Below are 19,907 nucleotides of genomic sequence, written 5' to 3'. Positions count from 1 at the left end.
AGAAATAAGACATCGCACAGCAGAGCTTTATCACATGCCAGAGTATGACGGAAAAAACGGAAGATGGCTTTTTCGTCTAAAGTGCTGCAAAACTTCTTTGCCATTTTTCGAGCAGGTTTCATTTGGACCTGTGTTCTTTGCGTCCCGGGAGAAGCACGTTTCTCCAGGTTCCGGACATTCGGCAGTGCCTCTGTTTCCAGGTCGGAACCTGCAGTGGATGAAAACTGGTTCGTTCAGCGGTTGGACCACTTCAACGGAGCCGACAGTCGAGTTTGGAAACAGGTAGCTAGCACGAACTGCTCCCACAGACCCAGTTGACCCAGTCACTTAACCCAAGACTCGTTCTGTATAGTGGAGACAGTGCTGTCAGGTCATTTACTGCTGAGCTGCTAACTCCCTCCTGCACAGACTCTAATCAGTCCTCCTCAGGGGATGTTTGAAGAATTGGCAGAATTGGCCTTTATTGCTGTTCTAGTGAGGAACTGAAAGTGCTGCCAGCTGGAACATTGAACTGGGTCTCATATGCAGTAACATAACTTTAGACTCCACTTACAAAAAGTGTTCAAAGTTACTCGATCTTGAACTAAACCCAGTTCAACTAGCTGTCAGTTCTTTCAGTTTGTCATTTAAACAAACTAGAAGAGTTTAGTATTGATTATTGTTTGATTCAAAAACTGATATTGTAATAATGAGGTCTTTGTGTTTGTGTTAGTAAACATTTGGACACAGTTCCCCAGACCCAGATTAAAGCCTGGACAGTTTTCACTGGAGATTCACCCTCGTCATGGCAACGTAGCCCAAGACCATCCTGGAAGCGGTACTTCGCTGTTCAGACACTGATGAGGGTTTAAATTTTAGTATTGAGCCAGAAGTGTGGGACTACACTACAGTGACAGTCTTACTTTGCTGATCCCATGCACACTACTATTAAGACGTACAGAAAAACAATATATAAATATACAACATAAGTTAAAAGTATAGATGTAATTAAACTACAGACAGTAATAAAATCAAATATAAGGCGTAAGGTAAAGTAGACATAAATAGGGTACTATGCTATTATGCAGAGAGCATGGCAGTGACGTTACTGAAAGCATTGTCATGAAGTGCACAGCTTTTGCATTTAGCTTAAAGTTTGACTGTAGACCTCTGAAGGGGATTTGTCTGGAGGCTTCATCAGGGACAGTCAGTGGACAAACTTCACACGGGTGATAAACACCTGACCAGTCATATGACTTTGCCTGAGCTTAATAATAACACCTGAGCATTCCCCAAACCAACATATCCAACAGTTGATGACCTATGACCGTATTTGTGTAAAATCCTGTAATTCTACTTCCCTCTCAGTGCCGGTTCAGTATCTCTCAGCTTGCATTTATAGCTGTCCAAAAGGGGGGAGAGCAAAGACGGATTTGTATTCACAGCAGTGGTGAGAAAGCAAGGAGCAAAATCTCTATAGTTAGCCTGTTGTGCTGAGATGCCTCAAGTGTAACATTAAACAAATGGTGATGGTGGTTGAGAACTGGAAATAATCACAGTACTGAATGCTTTTATCAGAATCATTGAAAACACTTCAGTATTACTCTTCATGTCAAGCATATAACCATATCAAATCAAGACAATTTAGCTTTAAATGAATTGCTAATTAAAGCCATGGGCACTCATTTTAAAATTAGCCGTACAGCTGAGACGGTTACATTTTCTTGAGGTTGATTAGTGTGCACTGATCCTGGTCATAAGTGAACATTCAGTCAGGGGTAGAAAGGTCTTCACCTGTAGCTGCTTTTTCTTTAAGCACCATGCTGAGTTTCATTAGCATTAGAACTAGCTCTTAACAGCCAACTGATACTTTATACATTAATTGGAAAACTGAAGCTAACAGGAACATATGGCCACCTACTACTGGTCATGTTACAAACCAGGAAATGCTTACATTCTTAGGAACATTTGTCCTGTGTGTGTGCAGAGGTATTTCGTAAATGACCGCTTCTACAAACCCGGGGGTCCAGTGTTCCTGATGATTGGTGGAGAGGGCCCAGCCAACCCCGCCTGGATGCAGTATGGTACTTGGCTGACTTATGCAGAGAAGTTTGGTGCCTTATGTCTTTTACTGGAGCACCGATTTTATGGCAAAAGTCACCCAACGGAGTAAGTAGCTAACATTTACAGTGACCTTTTATGAATAGGGTATTGTAGTTATCTTTAATAGTAGGCTACTTGGTTGTAAGGTCTTGTATAATAGAAGTGCCTCAGAATTATGTAAACTTAATGAAACTCGCAAGATTTGTCTGACCATAGAATGCCTCCTGCACATCTATCACATTTTCTCATTGTCATGATCAAATACCATATTATTTTACACTTTGATTATGTTAAACTGTTATTCTGTGTATACATATGTCTCAAAACTCCTAAAAAAAGAAAAATGACATGTAAACCTTTATAAAGGAATTGTACTGACAGACAGAATATGACATACATTTTTTGAAACAGCAAAACTAAGCAGTGGCTGGAAATGTGGCCTATGGTTTCTATTTTCAGTTTATTAGAGCAGTAGTTCCCAACCCTGGAGGACCTACTGCCCTGCACATCAGTGGACAAACTCCACACGGGTGATAAACACCTGAGCATTTCCCAAACCAACATATCAAAAAGTTGATGACCTGAAATAGGGGGACCTCTCACAAGAACTGCATAACCAGTTGTATTTGTCGTGTGTGTGTGTATGTATGTATGTATATATATATATATATATATATATATATATATATATATATATATATATATATACACACGCACGCACACACACACATACATAGGTTTGGTGGTGCAGACATCTGAGCACTGATTCAGTCCCTTAGTGGCCTTCATCACTCTACACAATGCTAGCCAGGCAGATCAGTGTTTATTAAGCACCAACGGTATCCTCAATATGCTTAGAAAAGCATATTGTTATAACAATAACAAAATTTGTCACAATATGATAAATATCATCATATTGCCCAGTTCTAGTGGAGAATCTCCATTTAGAATGCTTTGTAGTCCAGAACTAGGCTTAATAGTTCTTTGCAATCCTTGAGATTTGAAAGGTCGTCTGAGACTGTAAGATCTGGCCTTGTTGTGTGAGTCTCAGCCATCGGAGGTATCTGGCACATCTGCTACTGCACTATGTTAATTTGGTGAGGAGGGCAGGAAGATGCTTGCGATAACTGAATAAAAACTTCAGAAAAACATGTCCCTGTTGGCTTAAAGCGTGAATTACACGACACAGCTGTAGGGGGAGCCCAGGAGCAAGAAATAACAGTTGTCCACAATGCTTAATCTTAATTTAAAGAGGCCTTTAACAAAAAATGTATCATTGGGATGGACATTTGATCTTTATTTGAAAAGTATTGGGAGATTGAGGTAATATGTAACTAAACATATAAAACTGAAGAAATGGCTTATGAGTCATTAGTAAAATGTAATTCATACAAATGCAAATTTGTAGTAAGGAGAAGGTTTGGACACCCTCACAAGTAAATTGCCTAGAATCAGGTTCAGCACTTAAGTACAATGATACACCACAGTAAGTGGGGTATCATTGTGAAAGATATCCAGAGAGCTCTCCGAGGCCTTCAGAAAGAAGGTTGTAGTTGCATTGGAGTCTGGGAAGGGATTTAAAAATATCTGTCCAGGAATTAATTTACAAGTGGAGAACATTTAACTGCTAATATGGCCAGGTCAGACCGTCCTAGCAAGTTTAGCCTAAGGGCAGATCGCAAGGTGTGTAAAGGGGTCTCTAATAATCCAAAAATGTCATCATTGGACATACAGATAGATCTTGCCACTGTTGATGTTAAAGTACAGCATCAGAAAGAGACTATAGAAGTCTTAAGCAAAAACCAGGACTTCTGGAACAATGTGCTTTGAACAGATGAACCCAAATTTGAATTATTTGGGCACAGTAACAGAACGCATGGTTGATGCAAACCAAAGAACGTTTTACAGACATTTCTTCAGTTTTATCTGCATTGTTCAAATGAATATCAAATGCCCCTAGATTCTATTATTTATTAAATACGGTAATAAGACTGTGCTTCACTTCAGGCTGGAGAATCTGATGTCTGTGATCTTTATCCTACCTAGGGATTTGAGCCTGGAAGGTCTGCGTTTCCTAAGCAGTCGGCAAGCGCTGGCTGACCTCGCCCACTTTCGCACGGTTACCGCAGAATCACGTGGGCTTACCAGTAGCAAATGGGTTGCATTTGGAGGCTCCTACCCGGGCTCTCTTGCTGCTTGGTTCCGACTCAAATACCCTCACCTTGTCCATGCTTCTATCGCTACCAGCGCACCTGTCTATGCTACAGTGAACTTCCCAGGTAAATGCAGACAATTAGCTGTACAGTACATTTCTACATCTAACTCTACCGCACACAAGTTCCCAACAGTGGAAAATCTATTAATTCCTCACGTTTTATTGTGTTACAATGTGGAATCAAGTATTTATCATGCATGTAGGACACTTTGACACTCACCTGCACAGAGTACCGTTTTAGTTCACCTTACTTTTCGCAAGAAAGACAGGGATTGATTGTGAATAGGAATTAGACTTTAGGGGCTGGACTTTTATTGGGACACTAAGGTCTTCACTTATAAAACGTACACTGGCATTGTTTTGAGTTCCAACACACACAATTTCACATTACTTCATTATTACTACTTTCACTTTACACATTACTATCACAATTTGAAACTGTATTTCATTTAAAGATGATGGTCTTTTAAACCTTTTGGTTAAGTGGGTGGAAGTGGGAGTATGGAGTTGTGTGGTGTTGTGTTAAACCTGTGCACTTACCTGTGTCCGTGGAAACTATTGAGGATGTAATTTAGAGACAGGGTTAGACTGATCACAAGTGGTTTGTGTTGGACAGAAACTTCTGTTTACCTTTAAAATTACATCATTTGTCGTAAAGATATGACCAGAATGAGGTCCATTGCTTTGGACGATTTCACAACTAAAAAGTAGTAGAGCATCCAGAATGTAGATGCTTTGCAACAGTGCATTTGTATAGGATTATACGAGTAAAAGACTGCCAACATATTTGACATTATTCACTTTGCTACATTTATTTTGTTACTATAGTATCACAAATGAAATAAAATGAAACAAATGGTAAATGCTGGAGATTTCACACTGTTATTTACACTGCATCCCACACTGTGGGTTTAAAAAAAAAAAAGCAATATTCATTAGAAATGTTGCTAGATAGATAGATAGGTAGGTTGGTTGGTTGTTAGGTAGGGTACATTCACGGTTTCAGACACAGAATTAGATCAGCCAATCTGAACGGATAAGTTGAATACAGTGCGGGCGAATACGAAACAAGGGATCCGTGGAGTTAATAATAAGAACCTGTAACTGTAATGCTTTGGCTGTTGATAAACAAACGACAGACAAATAGTTTTATATACTTCTTTTATTATTTTTCTATTTTAGCAATAATACCCTTGAGGCTCATGCAATATATTGTGAGAGGTTGGCACTAGTCTACTGATCTACGACCATAGTACCATAGTGCCAATATCTCACATTCTAGCATTCCCGCTTGTGTATTATTGCTTAATTGCTCATATTTTTACATACCAAATTATAAAACAATGAATAACACATCTAAAAATATTTTCTTATCTCAGAACCGTATTATTAAAATATTGGTAAAATAAAAACAATTAATATGACTAGTGAAACTTTAGTGGTACAGTGTAGAAATCGGTGGATCAGTTTACTCTCCATATCTCATCCTTGGTAACAGACCCATCGATGTGTTATGGTTGCGACTCAATGCAGGCTAGACCGGTTTCCCACATCATGGATTAAGCTCATTTTGGACTAAATTGTATTGCCAATGCTGAAACACAGTTACTCCCCTTGCCTAGGTACCCACATTCAGAACATGGGCATTATTAATGGACCTTTTTGTTCTTAGATCCTTGCCCTGACTTGTGTATTTAATAACCTTGTTTCAGATGTTCTTTGCATGTTCCTTTGTCTTTGTAGTGTACTGTTTCTGTTTAGCTTGGCAGGTAAGACTGGCCCATAAAATTTCCTGTGTTTATTCTCTAGTTTTAGCGCGCGCATGTGTGTGTGTGTGTGTTTTGTTTTCTTTCTTTCTTTCTTTCTTTCTGCCTTCCCTCCTGCCTGCCAGCCCGACTGCCCTGGGGCAAAAACTAATATGTATCTTTGGCGTCAGACTTTTCCCAGAGAAAACGTTTCTGGAGAGCCACTTTCCAGGAAAATAAAGTAATTACAGCTTAAATGTGAAGATGAACAACTGTCCCTTTATCTTCCTGTTAGTTAGTTGTGGTAGTGCTGTGTCTATGTGGCAAACACCATGCTCAGCCTTTCCGATTCGGTGGTCAAAGTATAGTACAGCGCTCCATGTTTGAGTTTGCGCGTCTCTTTCATCTCACCAGTAAGATGAGCAATTTAAATATTATTGTATGTTTAAACCTTAATTAACATTGGTCTTGCATTGTTTTCTTGTTTCCCCGGTGCATGAATCCTATGAATTTCTTTTAATGGGAAAGGAGGCTGTTTGTATGTAGATGTAGCTGCTACAAGTTCAGACCGACTGCAAATTGATATACAGTGCCTCAGAATAATATGGACCTATATTGCTGCAGAGTATCTGGAAGTGGTGCAGAAGTCTTTGGCAGCAGAGAACCCTGAGTGCCCTGTACTGGTGAAGAATGCATCGGACACACTGATAGCTCGACTAAAAGACCCAAAGACCTACGACAGCATCACTAAAGACTTCAGGTAACATGCAGAATACTAATACTAATAATAATGTAGCACCTCTCCCATTCCCAAGGTTATTTACTATTGAGTGGCAATATCAACAAATGTGAATATTCTATTTTACGTGCAAAGGCAAACAGATAGTTGAGTAGTGGCAGCAGCAGTATAAATCTATGGACCCAGCCGGTCAGTCCAGGCTGGTAGAGGTGCCACAGACCCGGTGTCTCCTTTCATGTCCAAAATTTATGCGTAATGATTTATTGTGTCGCCAAAGTCGTCTCAAACTGGTTTCATGAACCTAAAAATGCTCTTCTATGCTTTTCCTATTCTCTGGATCTGAATCAAGTAGAACACATTTGGGATGTGGTGGAACGGGAGATTCACAGCATGAATGTTTCAAGAAATTTCTGAATCCATTACATGATTACAATGGACCACAGCCTTTCCATGTTTGGACACCATGCCACAATGAACTGAAGCTGTTTTAAGAGCAGAGGGAGGCCTTACCCACTATTCATATAGTGCTTCTAATAAAGTGCTCTGGGAGTGTATATTCAGATGCTGGCTAAATGACTTCATGTGTAATTTAGTTCACCATTTGGGTGGAGAAGCCACATTTCTATGACTCATGTTGTGCGCTTCATAATGATTGTCATAGGGAGACTCAGCCATAGTGTATACATGACACTAATCTGACATGTCAGATTAGCATTTCACAAGAGCCATCAGAGCCTCCAGAGTTTGTATTATGTACACATTTTTAAAATAAAATATTTGATGAGACTGCTTTTAAACAGCATTTTAAAGTAGCAGGTCGACAGATCACCAGTGTGCAGGAGATCAGTTACAATCCATGTTAAACTCTTAAACTCTTTGTTTATAGCCTTTTTTTTTGTCTTGTAATAATGACTGATTATTTAAAGCTGCTTTGTAACAACAGTTGTAAAAAGTGCTTATACAAATATATTTGACTTGACTATTTTATAACATAATTTACTGTAGTATTAATTAGCAAACTATTTCCCTGAATTGTACGGTTTGTACGGTTAATGCTCAGATTATTATCAGCCGATACTCATTAATGAAGTACTCTGATCGAATCAGGGGATGAGAAAATTGGATCAGGACATCCCTAGCATTGTATAACATACCACAGTATGGCAATTGATTGACCTTAATAGGAATTTGACGCTTACATGTACTATAGGATACATGCCATGTCTGTCTGAACCTTGTATCTGCAAATAGCTGCAGTTTCATACCATATTAGAAGACATCCTTGCTTATTCTTCCATGCTTGATATGCCCCTCTGCTCCACAGATTCAAATCAAACCCATCAGACATGATTAAAGTACACATTCCAGACTTTGGTGCACATGCGCAAGTTACTTTGAAAAACACCTGTGTTGCATTAGCTGTATGTTTTGGCGGCACTTCATCCTGCAGCAAGATAATGATCCCAATGAGGCCTGGAACTAGAGCAGAGCTGCTGTTCCTGTACGCCTCAGAAAACATTGTGCTACTGCCTTTAGCAGTTACATCATCAATTAGGATAAGTGCACCAATACATGTGGTAGCCATACATGTCCAAGCCATAACATCCCCCCAGAATTCTGCAGACTCGTAAGTATTCTTTTATACATCTGGCCATTCTGCTTAGCCTCTATATTACTGTTCATAAAGTCTTCTGCATCCTCTGATTGTAGTCTATGACAGATGCACACCCAGATAATTGAGTATTTGTCTATACTATAGTGAGTATAATCTTCTGCCACCAGCGGTAAAAGTGTTCTTTGGCTTGCTAGTCCCTTTGTGAATAATGAGCTCACCAGTGCGTTCTTTCTTTTTAATGATATTCCACACAGTCGAGTTTAGCAATGTTGGCTGATGTCTCTAATGGTTTTATTCTTGTTCTTCAGCATCATAAAGTCTTCAGCATCATAAACTCCGAAGGTGTTTGAAAGCTTAGAAGCAAGCCTGGGTATCTTATACCTGCACTAATGAAGCACCTGAGTAATTATAAACACCTGTGAAGCCAAATATCCCAAACATTAGGGAGTGTGTGTGTATAAAAAGTGTTGTAATTCCAACATACTGAAATGTATGTAAATACCCTTACATTAATGTCTGGAATGTCCTTTTAATCACATCTGATTGGTTTGATTTGAACATATCAAGAAAAAATTGTCCCAAACATGCGCAGAAGGGAGATTTACGTTTAGGAAATATGTGCATCTGTGTGTTTTGGGCAAATTATGTGGGAGCAGACCAGTTCCAGCCACTGGACTGTGACTGCCCAGGTATCATGTACTGTTTTGGTGTGTGTTAAGGTTTCTCCATATCTGCAGATCTTTGAATGCCATTCATGCTCGAATGTGCAGTGCAGTATTACACCTGCACTTGGAGACAACAAAAAGCTCCTCACACAAACGTTAAATGTACCCCTTCCACCAATAATTAATGCATTTTAAAAGTCTTGTAGTCGGACCAGTGTTGTTCTGGGGGTAAATAATTACCCCGTTATTTCTGTTTTTTTAAAGAACAGTATTTTGCCCCCTGTCTGAATGACAGGACACTAAATAACTGACTGACTACACCTTAAACAAACGTCTAATAATGCATAAGAGAGATCCTGGGGAGCAAAAAGCACAGCATTATATGTATTTATGAGGAACAGCTATTCAACACCCATTTCTCCTGTGTTAAAAAGTGACGCTATAAGAATAGAATAAAACAGTATTTTTTTAAATAAACATATTTTAATACACAGGCAAACTCAATAGATCTGGATTAACAAACATATCTCAGCTTAATTCTTAGTGTCCAGTTGCAATAACCTTTCAAGGTGCTAATCATGTAGCGTCATCAGACTGTTGTGCTTTCACATGGTGCTGTTCTTCAGTCTTGACAGCACACAAACAGTGACTGAAGTGTGATAGAGTGAGAGTAAGTGGATTCACACAATGAAAGCAGAATATCCACTTGGTCAAAATAAAAATTCAAATGTTGTTCTGATTTCTCTCTTCAGCCTCTTCGCTGTCTTATTGTGTTCTTCATTGAGGCCTCTAGAGGGCTTCTAACATAACTGCTGTTCAGATGTTTGGAATCTCTTGTCTCTATTTTATTTTTCTTTTCTTTTTTCCCTTTTTTTTAACAAAAAATTTGGAACAAATTTGTAAAATGATCTATTTAGAATCATTTATCTCACCTTGAGATTTTGATCACAACTCTTGAAATTCGAGGCTTTCTGGATATTAAACAAATTACATTTTAAATACATTCATTAAATGTATTAGCTTGTTTTATTTTTGAGTGACATTTTTTGGGACATTTTTTATTATTATTATTTCAAACTTTTGCAGATGTGCAGAACTACATTTGAATAGTGTATACATTTAACAGCAACCAAATTGGTTTGTTTAATAGGAAATATGGACTATATTGACTTATAAACAGTTGTACGGTTGTGTCTTTACCTTTTTGGTGAAAGAGAGTTGAACACTTGTTATTGTTTGATGTCAGAGTAGTGTAGTGTTGAAGTGTATTGCTTCTGTAAATGTTATGATGTAGTAGCTTCAGCTGTGTCTTGTTGGCTCACTAAGGCTTATTACTAACCAGTCAAATACACCTCACCCTCAGGTTCTCTGACAAGCACTGAATATGTTTCAACAGACAGTGTTATTACTACTTTTTATTTTTCTCACTGTGCACCCCTAAGCATCACAGACTTGAGTAATATAAAATGGCATCAGTATTTGTAGAGATACGTCTATCCAGCACTTTTACTCATTACAGTGTTTACTATTTTACAATTTCCTCCCAACATCTTTAAGGTGTGAAGTATTTGTTTGCATGGGATTCAAGACAAACCTATTTTTATTATTGTTTTTTTTCCATGAAATGAGGGACAAGTTCTTGTCATTTTTGTGACACTACTGTTCTAGGTTAAATAATTATAAGGCACGGATGTCTCTCTCTGTCTTCCTCAGACTGTGCTCCAAGCTGGATATTCAATCAGATATGGACTCTGCTTATCTGTTGGAGACTCTGGCTGGAAACTTCATGGATGTTGTGCAATATAACGAGGACAATAGAGCCTTTGAGGTGTGTACATCTTCTTTCTTCTTCTTCTTCTTTTAATGGATTTTAAGTGGATCGCTGACTGGATGAGTGACAGGTTAGTTATTGCTCCCAGAACCATTCCTGCTGTGTTGGGAAAATGGGGTAACGCACTCTACACCCTTTAAACATGAATGCCTGTGATCGGTCCTGCCAGAGGATCTTAATGGTGTTCAAGTGTTTAACTCATGACTAGGCCACATCAAAGTCTTCATTGTCTTTGTTTTCAGTTATTATTCATGGGTAGACCTCCTTTTAGTGATTGGGACTGATAACCTGACATTAATTTTCTGGACCACCATGTCCGAGTGTTGGAAAGAGTCGTTCTCATTGTGTACGGCTGTTTTTGCTTTACACCATTTGTAGCGTCTTCCAAAACGTTCTGACTCATCAGTCCACAGAACATTATTCCAGAAGGCTTGGAGTTTTTCCAAATAGTTTGGAAAATGTGAGATCAGTCCTTGTGTTTTTCACTTGGTTATCAGTGATTCATGGGCACCTCGTTTCCCTTTCTAAAGGTGGAATCATGAACACTGGCCTTATCTGAGCGAGCACAGCCTGCACTTTCTTCGATGTTGGTCTGGGTTCTTTTCTGACTTCCTGAATGAGTCGTCACTGGCTCTATGAGGAATTTTGGAAGGCTGGCCACTTCTCAGAAGATTCACCACTGTGTCTAAACTCACTGCGGTTTAGCAGAGTCCCAGAACCTTTTACATCATTTGTGTAACCATTAGATAAATAAACGTTCTCATATCTTGAGAGGGTTTATTTGATCAAAGCAAAATATTGCTGATGAACTTTTACTAATTAGCTTTCATATCTACATCTTAAATGTGTCATGTAAATGTATCTTTTGTTTTCCAGTTTAATAGAACTTGGGGGGTAATTTCAGTTAAGCAGTTTGTGAATGGCGTTCTTCGTTGGCTTTAATATTAACATATGTGAGGGTAAGTTGGCGCAAGAGAGGTACAGACGAGAGGAGTGTGTAACAGAGGGACTGTGTGTGTGTGGCTGGAGAGAGGGTGCAGGGTATATACTTTGGGAACCTATGAATCAAATTACAAATAAGCTGCAGTGAAAGAGAAGGATAAAGACTTCTGGGCCTGCCAGATTCAGTTACTGCAGGTACCCCCCCCAAACACAACCCCACACACACAGGCAGCATAATGTTCCACCAAAAGTGTTAACTTTGTATGTAGCAGTGTAAAAATCAGAAAGGTATTTAACCTGTAATATCTCCTGTGTGTGTGTGTGTGTGTGTGTGGCAGGGCGTTGTGGGCACTAATGTCACTATAAAGGTGCTGTGCGATGTGATGTTGGACTCGACGCTGGGTGAGCCTTACGATCGTTATGCAGCCGTTGCACGTCTGCTTCAGAACACCTTCTCACAGTCCTGCACTGATTCTCAGTATTCCCATTACGTCCAGTATATGAGCAACACTAGCTGGATTGGAGCTGGAGTCCTTTACGGTGTGTATCTTTTGTTCTGATTCAAATGCAGCATATTCTATCTGATGCATCCCAGTATCTGTGGTGGGTCAGTATTTGAGATTGATTGATCATTGATTTCCCCACTGTAGGACTAATAAAGGATTATCTTATTTTATTTCAGCTTTTAAAAGTAGTGCACAAAAGGTGTGTGTGTGTGTGTGTGTGTGTGTGTGTGTGTGCGCACCAGTCACACATTTAATGTCAAATGTTTAGGTGCTTTGTGGAACCTTCAAGAAATGTTTTTTTTTTTTTATAAAAAGGTTCCACAAAGCACCTAAAGAGTCCACAGTTTCAAACTGAAGAACATTAGTGTAGTATTTGTACCTTTTAAAACAACAGATTCAAACTGTTTGTTGCTCCACTGACTTATAGGGAGAATAGCGTCTCTATAGTCGGTTTCACAATTTTAACATAACACTTTTACTCATAGCGTACAGCCAGAGTTTCCATGCCCGGCTTTTGTACTAGGGGGCTGGCTGGATAAAGTTGTGGTAATGTCCCGTACAACTGATCTGAACATTTGTGCTCACACATACAAGCCCTTCGACTAATGTGTGGATACATTCTGGGTTACTGTGTGTGTCTGAAAGAGGCTTTTTATAGCCATTCCTTCACTTTACTTCACGCCGGACATCTACTACTGCACTATGTAACTCTGGTGGCATGGGCAAAATAACGCTCATGAGAACTGCCTAACACTGTGTTGTAACGGTCATGTTGTAAACTACTGTGATATTTCTCTACTGCCTCAGTCCACATGCTTCTTTCATTTTCAGTGACCGTTCTGAATCTCTCAGCTCGCCCAGAAATGTATGCATTAAGCATGTCCTTTAGGGGTGGCTCAAAGTGCAAATTGCACTTCCTGGCTGTAGGGGGAGACAGCAGACCTAAGCAAATGGATCCGACTGGAACTCACACTTGTAAAATCAAATTTTATGAATCTTTGTTCACAGCTTATCTCAAATGGTTTAGTAGGAATACACTGTTACACCCCATTACACCAACCATTAGTGTTGTTGTTGTGTGAGAGTATGATGCTCCCTGCTTTTGTACTCCCAGCAGAAGATGGTTTGATGAGATCTTGGCACACCTTCTTTCAGTACCACTGATCCATGATTAATGTTACTGATGATGTATGTTTATATATCCTTGTGTGTGATGCATGTAGGCAGGCAGTGGGTGTATCAGACCTGTGCTGAATTTGGGTTCTATCAGAGCACAGATTCACCAAACCAACCATTTGGAGGATTCCCTCTAATGTAAGTATAATTGTAAGTGTATGTGTTGCTGCAGTTTGTTTGTTAGTAGAGTCTGAGAGAGATCGAGAGACTTAGTAAAATTGTGAAACTGGAGTCCGGGTCTGTCCGTCACCTGTGTGGAGAATTTGAATATTGTGTGAACTACAATAAATTTGGGTGTGGGTGATTTTATTTATTTATTTGTTTGTTTATTTATTTATTTTGTGTGGGGGGGTGGGGGTTATAGGTCAAAATGTATATGTATAAAAAGACATGCACATACTATCCAATTCACATTATTGACTGTGTTTTTAGCACAGCAGTGATTGTAGGTGTGTGTGTGTGTGTGAGGCCCAGCAATGTGAGTTTTTAAACACTTTAGTGTTAGTGTTTGAGTCAAGAATATTCCACCAACCAAATATGTCCAGACAACAGTGCTGTATTCACAAACTGACCTCCAATGATTGGCTAAGGGATGACACACTAGTTGTGCACTGAAAAAAGCAGACTATGGTCTCTAAGTGTACACCTACAACGTGTAACCACAATGTACACAGTGTTTAAAAAGTTCCGCAATGCTGTCGTACCTGAGACACTCATCCTAGTGTCACACACGCACACACACAAACTAACATGCCACTACCATGTCAGTGTCACTGCTGTGCTGAAAACGGTCCAGCACCCAAGTGATATCTGATAGTGCTGGTCCTATGATGGCTCTTTCAGTTGATGGAGGTGGTAGAAGCCTACAAAGTGCACCAGTGGTCAGCGAGTATGCGTATTTCATGTGATGTCTCGCTTCTGTTAGTTTTATGTTTTTTAATTGGTGCAATCAGTTGATTGGTCACAATGCCAGCTCACAGAATGATTGGTGTGGCGCAACAGATAATACCACTACCTGCCACTGAGCTACCACACCATGTGGGAGACTGGGGTTCGATTCCCGGTCTGGGTGACTGTGCTGCGCTACACCAATAAGAGTCCTTGGGCAAGACTCCTAACACTACATTGTCCCACCTCTGTAATACGAGTAACCCTGTAAGTCGCTCTGGATAAGAGTGTCTGCTAAATGCCATAAATGTAAATGTAGAATCGTGAGAACTTCTCCTGCATTCATGGATACCGTTGTGCAGAAGCAGAGGCTTTTATAAGACCAGCGTATGGATAGTTCTGGATTTGGATTAGTAATATTCCCTTTTCTTCCCACACTATCCAGTAGATGTAGTGATGTTAATTCCAAAGTCATACAATACACAAAGGTAATGAACAACAGATCAGACAATTCTGAGGTCAGTGCTGCCAATGCTCGGAGTGTACATCCCAACTGTGTATTACTTCAGTACCAATAAAAAGTATTCACTTTTAGGATTTTATAAATGGAATTATGGTTAATATTATTTGGCTTTTTGCCAAGTTTCATAAAAAAACCTTCTATAAAGTAATGTCAGTAATATAAATATATATAATAAAAAATAAGTCCTTGCATAAATCTTCACTCCCTAATTCAACCGAGGTCCAGGCCATTGGTGCTAGTACAGTTAGTGAAATGGTGTATAATGACACCAGTCTGGAAGGACCAGTCACTGGTTAATCAGTATTCCTGGCTGCAGATACACCATGAAGACAAAAGAACCCTCCACACAGCTCAGAGTAAAGGTAACTAAGAAGTATAAGTCAGGAGATTGATACAAAAAAAAAATGTTGGGTCCATCAGAAATGGAAGGAATGTAGCACATGAGTAAATCTGTCTAGAGCAGGCCGTCCTCACGCTGAGTGAGGGAGGCCACCAAGACACCTATGACTACTCTGAAGGAGTTCAACTGATGCTGCCACTATCATGCTTCATGGTGGGGATGGTGTTCAAGCAACAGCAAGCTGAAATACCACTTGTGTAGTAGTTTCCTGATTTTGTGCATTCCCTCATTTCTGTTACCGGTTATCTCTTTTAAAACCCATCCCCACTGTAATCTGGATGTAGGTTTTCTAATTATCACTCTCTCTCTTTGTAGTTATCACTTGCAGCAGTGTAAAGATATCTACAACCTGAATGCATCAGTGGCAGATGCCGTGCAGCAAACCAATGAAGAGTATGGGGGATATGACATCAGATCAACGCGCATCGTCTTTCCAAACGGTTCCATTGACCCCTGGCATGCCCTTGGAGTGATTAGTAACATTACCGATGACCTCCCAGCAGTATTTATCAAAGGTCAGAAGCCACAAATTCTGTTGCCTGTTATTAATGCCAGTTGTTTTACATTTACATCAGCGAAGCAGAGTTAATGTGTGGGCTGATGCTGCTTATACGTGTAACTGACAAAATTGAGCATGTTTTTAAAACCTAAATGAAGCTTTTATTTGCACTGCTTCAACTATGTTTGTTAAAATATTGATGCATGTCCATGCAACCCTGCTCCTGGAGATCTACCATCTCACAGCTTTTGGATTGAACTCTTATTCACCCCACCTCATCCAACTAATTACTGCCTTCAGTAGTCCTTTATGGGCTGAGTGGGATGTGTTGGGTTGAAACCTGCAAAACAGCAGCTCTCCTGGGGGAGGGTTAGAGACCAGAGACAGATTGTTGAGCTACATCAGAGTTTTATGCATATACTGCAGCATATCCTGCCCTAGAGCATGTTTTAAAAAAGTAAAATTAACTTTAAGTTACCTACAGTTCACATAACTACCAATAATGTAAACTGTATAAGTAGCAATACTGCTAGAAATGCTGATACAAAAATGAAACATTTAACAATATTACTATAAATAACAATATTTGACAATAATTAAACAGACACATTAAACCCTAAATATAATCTCATCTTTATTGTTGGTGCATCAACCTTTTACCTTTATTGCAGATTCCAAATTTTTAAAGGGAAGTCACTTTCTGCTGTTTTAATCGTTTTTAGCATTTCCTCCTGGATCAGTTTTACCTCCTTTCAGACACACCTTTTTTTTTTTTTTTTAAATGCATTTGCAGACCAGGTAAGTTTCGGAGTGGTAGTGTAATACTAATGTATGGATAACCTAATATCTTTCTTTGGGTGGGCAGAGCTATAAAATATGAGGGATGGAGGAGCTAAAATGGTAGTTGGGTGCACAGAAGTAAAGCATGGACAAATTTAAATACTGATAGATTTAATATATTTAGTTGTTTAGGCTTCTGTGTCATATATTCTGTTAACCTGACACTGAAAAATGAAATTATAGCATTTTATAGCATAATGTCACTGTCATGCAAAAACAGGTGAAGAAATTTTTTTTATAATGTTTATTAGATTGTATTCAAATTCATTTTGAAGCACTCACAATGAATTATTGACAGCATTTCATGAAGATTGAATTGGAAGATGATTTGTTGTGCCATGCCTAATTTAAATGTAACACTTCTATATTTTTACACCGACTCGTCCCATGAATATTTCAACTTGGTCTATATATGCTGTACACTCATTGAAAAACTTGACGATGGCAAAAGTTGTATATCAGCAGATTAAATGATTATCTGCTGCATCTGAGAAGAAAAATGTGAATAAGAAACCTTCAGAAGATGCTTCAAAAACTCATACTTTTACTAGAAAGCTGCTAGGACTCATGGGTAAAGCCTAGATCTTTATAACCTGTTTAAAAGACATGCTACCTGTGAAGATTTGGGCTCCTCTAAATGTTTAGTCTGAATTGCGGCTCATCCTTGCAGTCCTCTGTTATGACTGTCTGATGCATTGCCATAAAAAATGTTTTATAAAACAGGCAGCACTTTCATCTCACTTGAATGGAACATTGCTTAGTGTTCTGAAATCAGTTTAGGGGATCCTTAATGGCCAAAGAATAGTTGTGAGCGATTCATTCAGAGCACAGTTCATTCACACGCAGTACCATCAGGCAGATGGAGACAGAGTGAGAGAGAGAGAACACTAGACCCAGAGAAGATCTTTCCAGGTCTATCTGTGTAAAACATCTCTGTAAGGGAGAGCCTTTGTATGCCACTGACCACTTAAAAGTGACTGCATGCTTGAAGCATGTTTTAACACGAAACCCCACCAACAAGCATCACAGCTACAGAAAAGCAGCAGTTGATTGCAGGCAAGATCCTTAAATACTGTGTGAATTCCACTTAGGAACAAGCTAGGTGTACAAGACCATACGAGGGTTGGGAGGGTTACTTTAAGATTATAGTCTGTTACAGATGATTATTGGTTATGTGTTAAAGAAATGTAACTGTAAACCAGTGCATTACAATATTAAAGTCCAATTAAATTTCTTAAATCTACTGTTCTGAACAACGCTCACTCCATCTCTAATGTAATCCTAGTGCTAGCAATCACTCTATATTTAGTCATGTAATTACTAACTTTTTCAAATCATATCAGGTTTGTTACGTCAGGTAAAAACCAGTGTAAAGGTAATTGAAAGATTTTGAAAATGCCGGCATCGCACTGCTAAGAATGTTGCAGAAAAGTGATAATCTAGCATATCGTCAATGTCCAATAAAACAACATGTATCTCCATGGTGGTAAGAAGGCAAAAATGTTGAAATGAAAGTCAGTGTAAAATAAGAGTTTCTAAAAGCAACTTTAGATCATTTCTATTAGTCAATTCATCCAGAGCTATTTACGCAGTGTACAGAGCACATACAGGGTTCAGTCCATGGCCAAAACTAAAAAATGGACTGGAATATTTAGCATACTTTTAATATACAATATTTTAGCAAAAGGAACACCCAGTTTGAGGGGCAGATTGCATTTGGACTAGATCGATAGTATAGGTTAGAATTATTTATTTTAAATAAATTAAATTACAGTTCGTATATTGTGAGTATAGTGCTGCACTGAATGGCTAGACGTTTCTACTGACGGAGCTAATGTTTGCTACTGACAGAGCTAATGTTTGCTGTTTGCCTATGTACAGGACTTTTGGCCAGTGCAAGTTGACAATGAATGTATAAAAATGTGCTTAACTCTGTGCTACACTTTTGCAAAGCTGTGTTCACTCAATTGTACTTTTACCACAGCTGTCCCTGTGGTAACACAACGTCCAATGATCGATCTCTCTATCTCTTTCTCTCTTTCTCTCTCTCTCTCTCTCTCTCTCTCTCTCTCTCTCTCTCTCTTTCTTTCTTTCTTTCTTTCTTTCTTTCTTTCTTTCTTTCTTTCTTTCTTTCAGGTACAGCTCACTGTGCTAACATGTACCCGGCCCGTGCAGAGGACCTCCCTCAGTTGACACAAGCACGGGATCAGATCTTCCTTCTGCTTCAGAAGTGGCTGAAGGAGTGTTGAACAGCCATGGCAACCAATCAAATCTGGCAGCTGCATTGAATGACAGTTGTGATTTAGCAATAATATACGCAGAAAAGGCTGCTTTGATGTTGCATTCACGAAATACTTGTTTTAATGCTGAATAAAGTACATGGATTTTTTTTAGATATATATAAATATTGATCTATATCAGGGATGAGCAGTTCCAGTCCAAGAGGGCTGTAGGCCAGAACGGCTTGGTGATTGCCTTGCTCCAACACACCTAAATTACCTCTGCCAGGAAAATGATCAGGTTTTGTAGGTGTGGTTGAGCAGGGAAATAGCAACCTATGCTGCACTGTGGCCTTCCAGGGTTGTAGTTGCCCTATGCTATACATCAGTGTACTGACTGGCAATGTATTAAAGTTGATTTGGCGCACTGCATTCTGTCAACAGAAAATAAAGGTTTTTGAATTGTATGAATGCATCTTTGAACATTTTAATATTTGGAAGTAAAGAAATAAAGAGATTACCTCATTTTAATATCACTATTAGATGACACATCCATGCCAATACAGGCAAGCCTACAATGGTAGGCTTGCCTACAGAAATCTTGCCTGGAAGTAATCTCATATTAATGCATCTGACCTGAACACTGTTACACTGATCTAGATTTTTGCCACATCTAAATTGTGTCTCCAGCAGATTTAGGATGAATTTACTGATGTAGAATAATTTAGTAAGATGTGGGCTTTGTGGTATACTGCAGCTTCTAAAGACACAGCGGAAGAAACCATGTGACTCCTACAGCAGCTAAGCTAATGGCAGTGCAATTCCCCATTCCAGCGCGTTCACACTTGTTTCTGTGTTTTCTCTTGCGATCCCTGGTTTAGGGCCATTGGACAAAACGAATGGTCTGTACTTAAGGGAAAACAAAGATACTCTACCACCTCTACTTTAAAAAGTCCTACTCCACAACTCCCCATCACAAAATAATTTACATACGATGTTTATGCCGGTCAACATTTATCACT

General features: G+C 39.1%; 1 protein-coding gene across 2 annotated transcripts; it reads left to right on the top strand.

Annotated features, from left to right (window-relative positions):
* prss59 (serine protease 59, putative) lies at nt 1-19,352 on the top strand. 2 transcript variants are annotated; one of them, XM_072690671.1, is made up of 10 exons: nt 198-282; nt 713-817; nt 1,967-2,148; nt 4,129-4,361; nt 6,667-6,802; nt 10,775-10,889; nt 12,173-12,374; nt 13,564-13,654; nt 15,643-15,842; nt 18,803-19,352. In XM_072690671.1, the coding sequence occupies exons 3-10, from the start codon at nt 2,018-2,020 to the stop codon at nt 18,913-18,915; spliced, it is 1,221 nt and encodes a 406-aa protein (XP_072546772.1). In that variant the 5' UTR covers nt 198-282; nt 713-817; nt 1,967-2,017; the 3' UTR covers nt 18,916-19,352. The 2 variants fall into 2 exon arrangements, with proteins under 2 accessions (XP_072546771.1, XP_072546772.1); XM_072690670.1 differs by lacking the exon at nt 713-817 and having other exon boundaries at nt 1-282.
* Nucleotides 19,353-19,907: the final 555 nt, after the last annotated feature.

The sequence above is a fragment of the Salminus brasiliensis genome, chromosome 11 (genome assembly GCF_030463535.1).
Source record: "Salminus brasiliensis chromosome 11, fSalBra1.hap2, whole genome shotgun sequence".
Lineage (NCBI taxonomy): Eukaryota > Metazoa > Chordata > Actinopteri > Characiformes > Bryconidae > Salminus > Salminus brasiliensis.
This window is presented reverse-complemented; position numbering and strand designations above follow the sequence as displayed.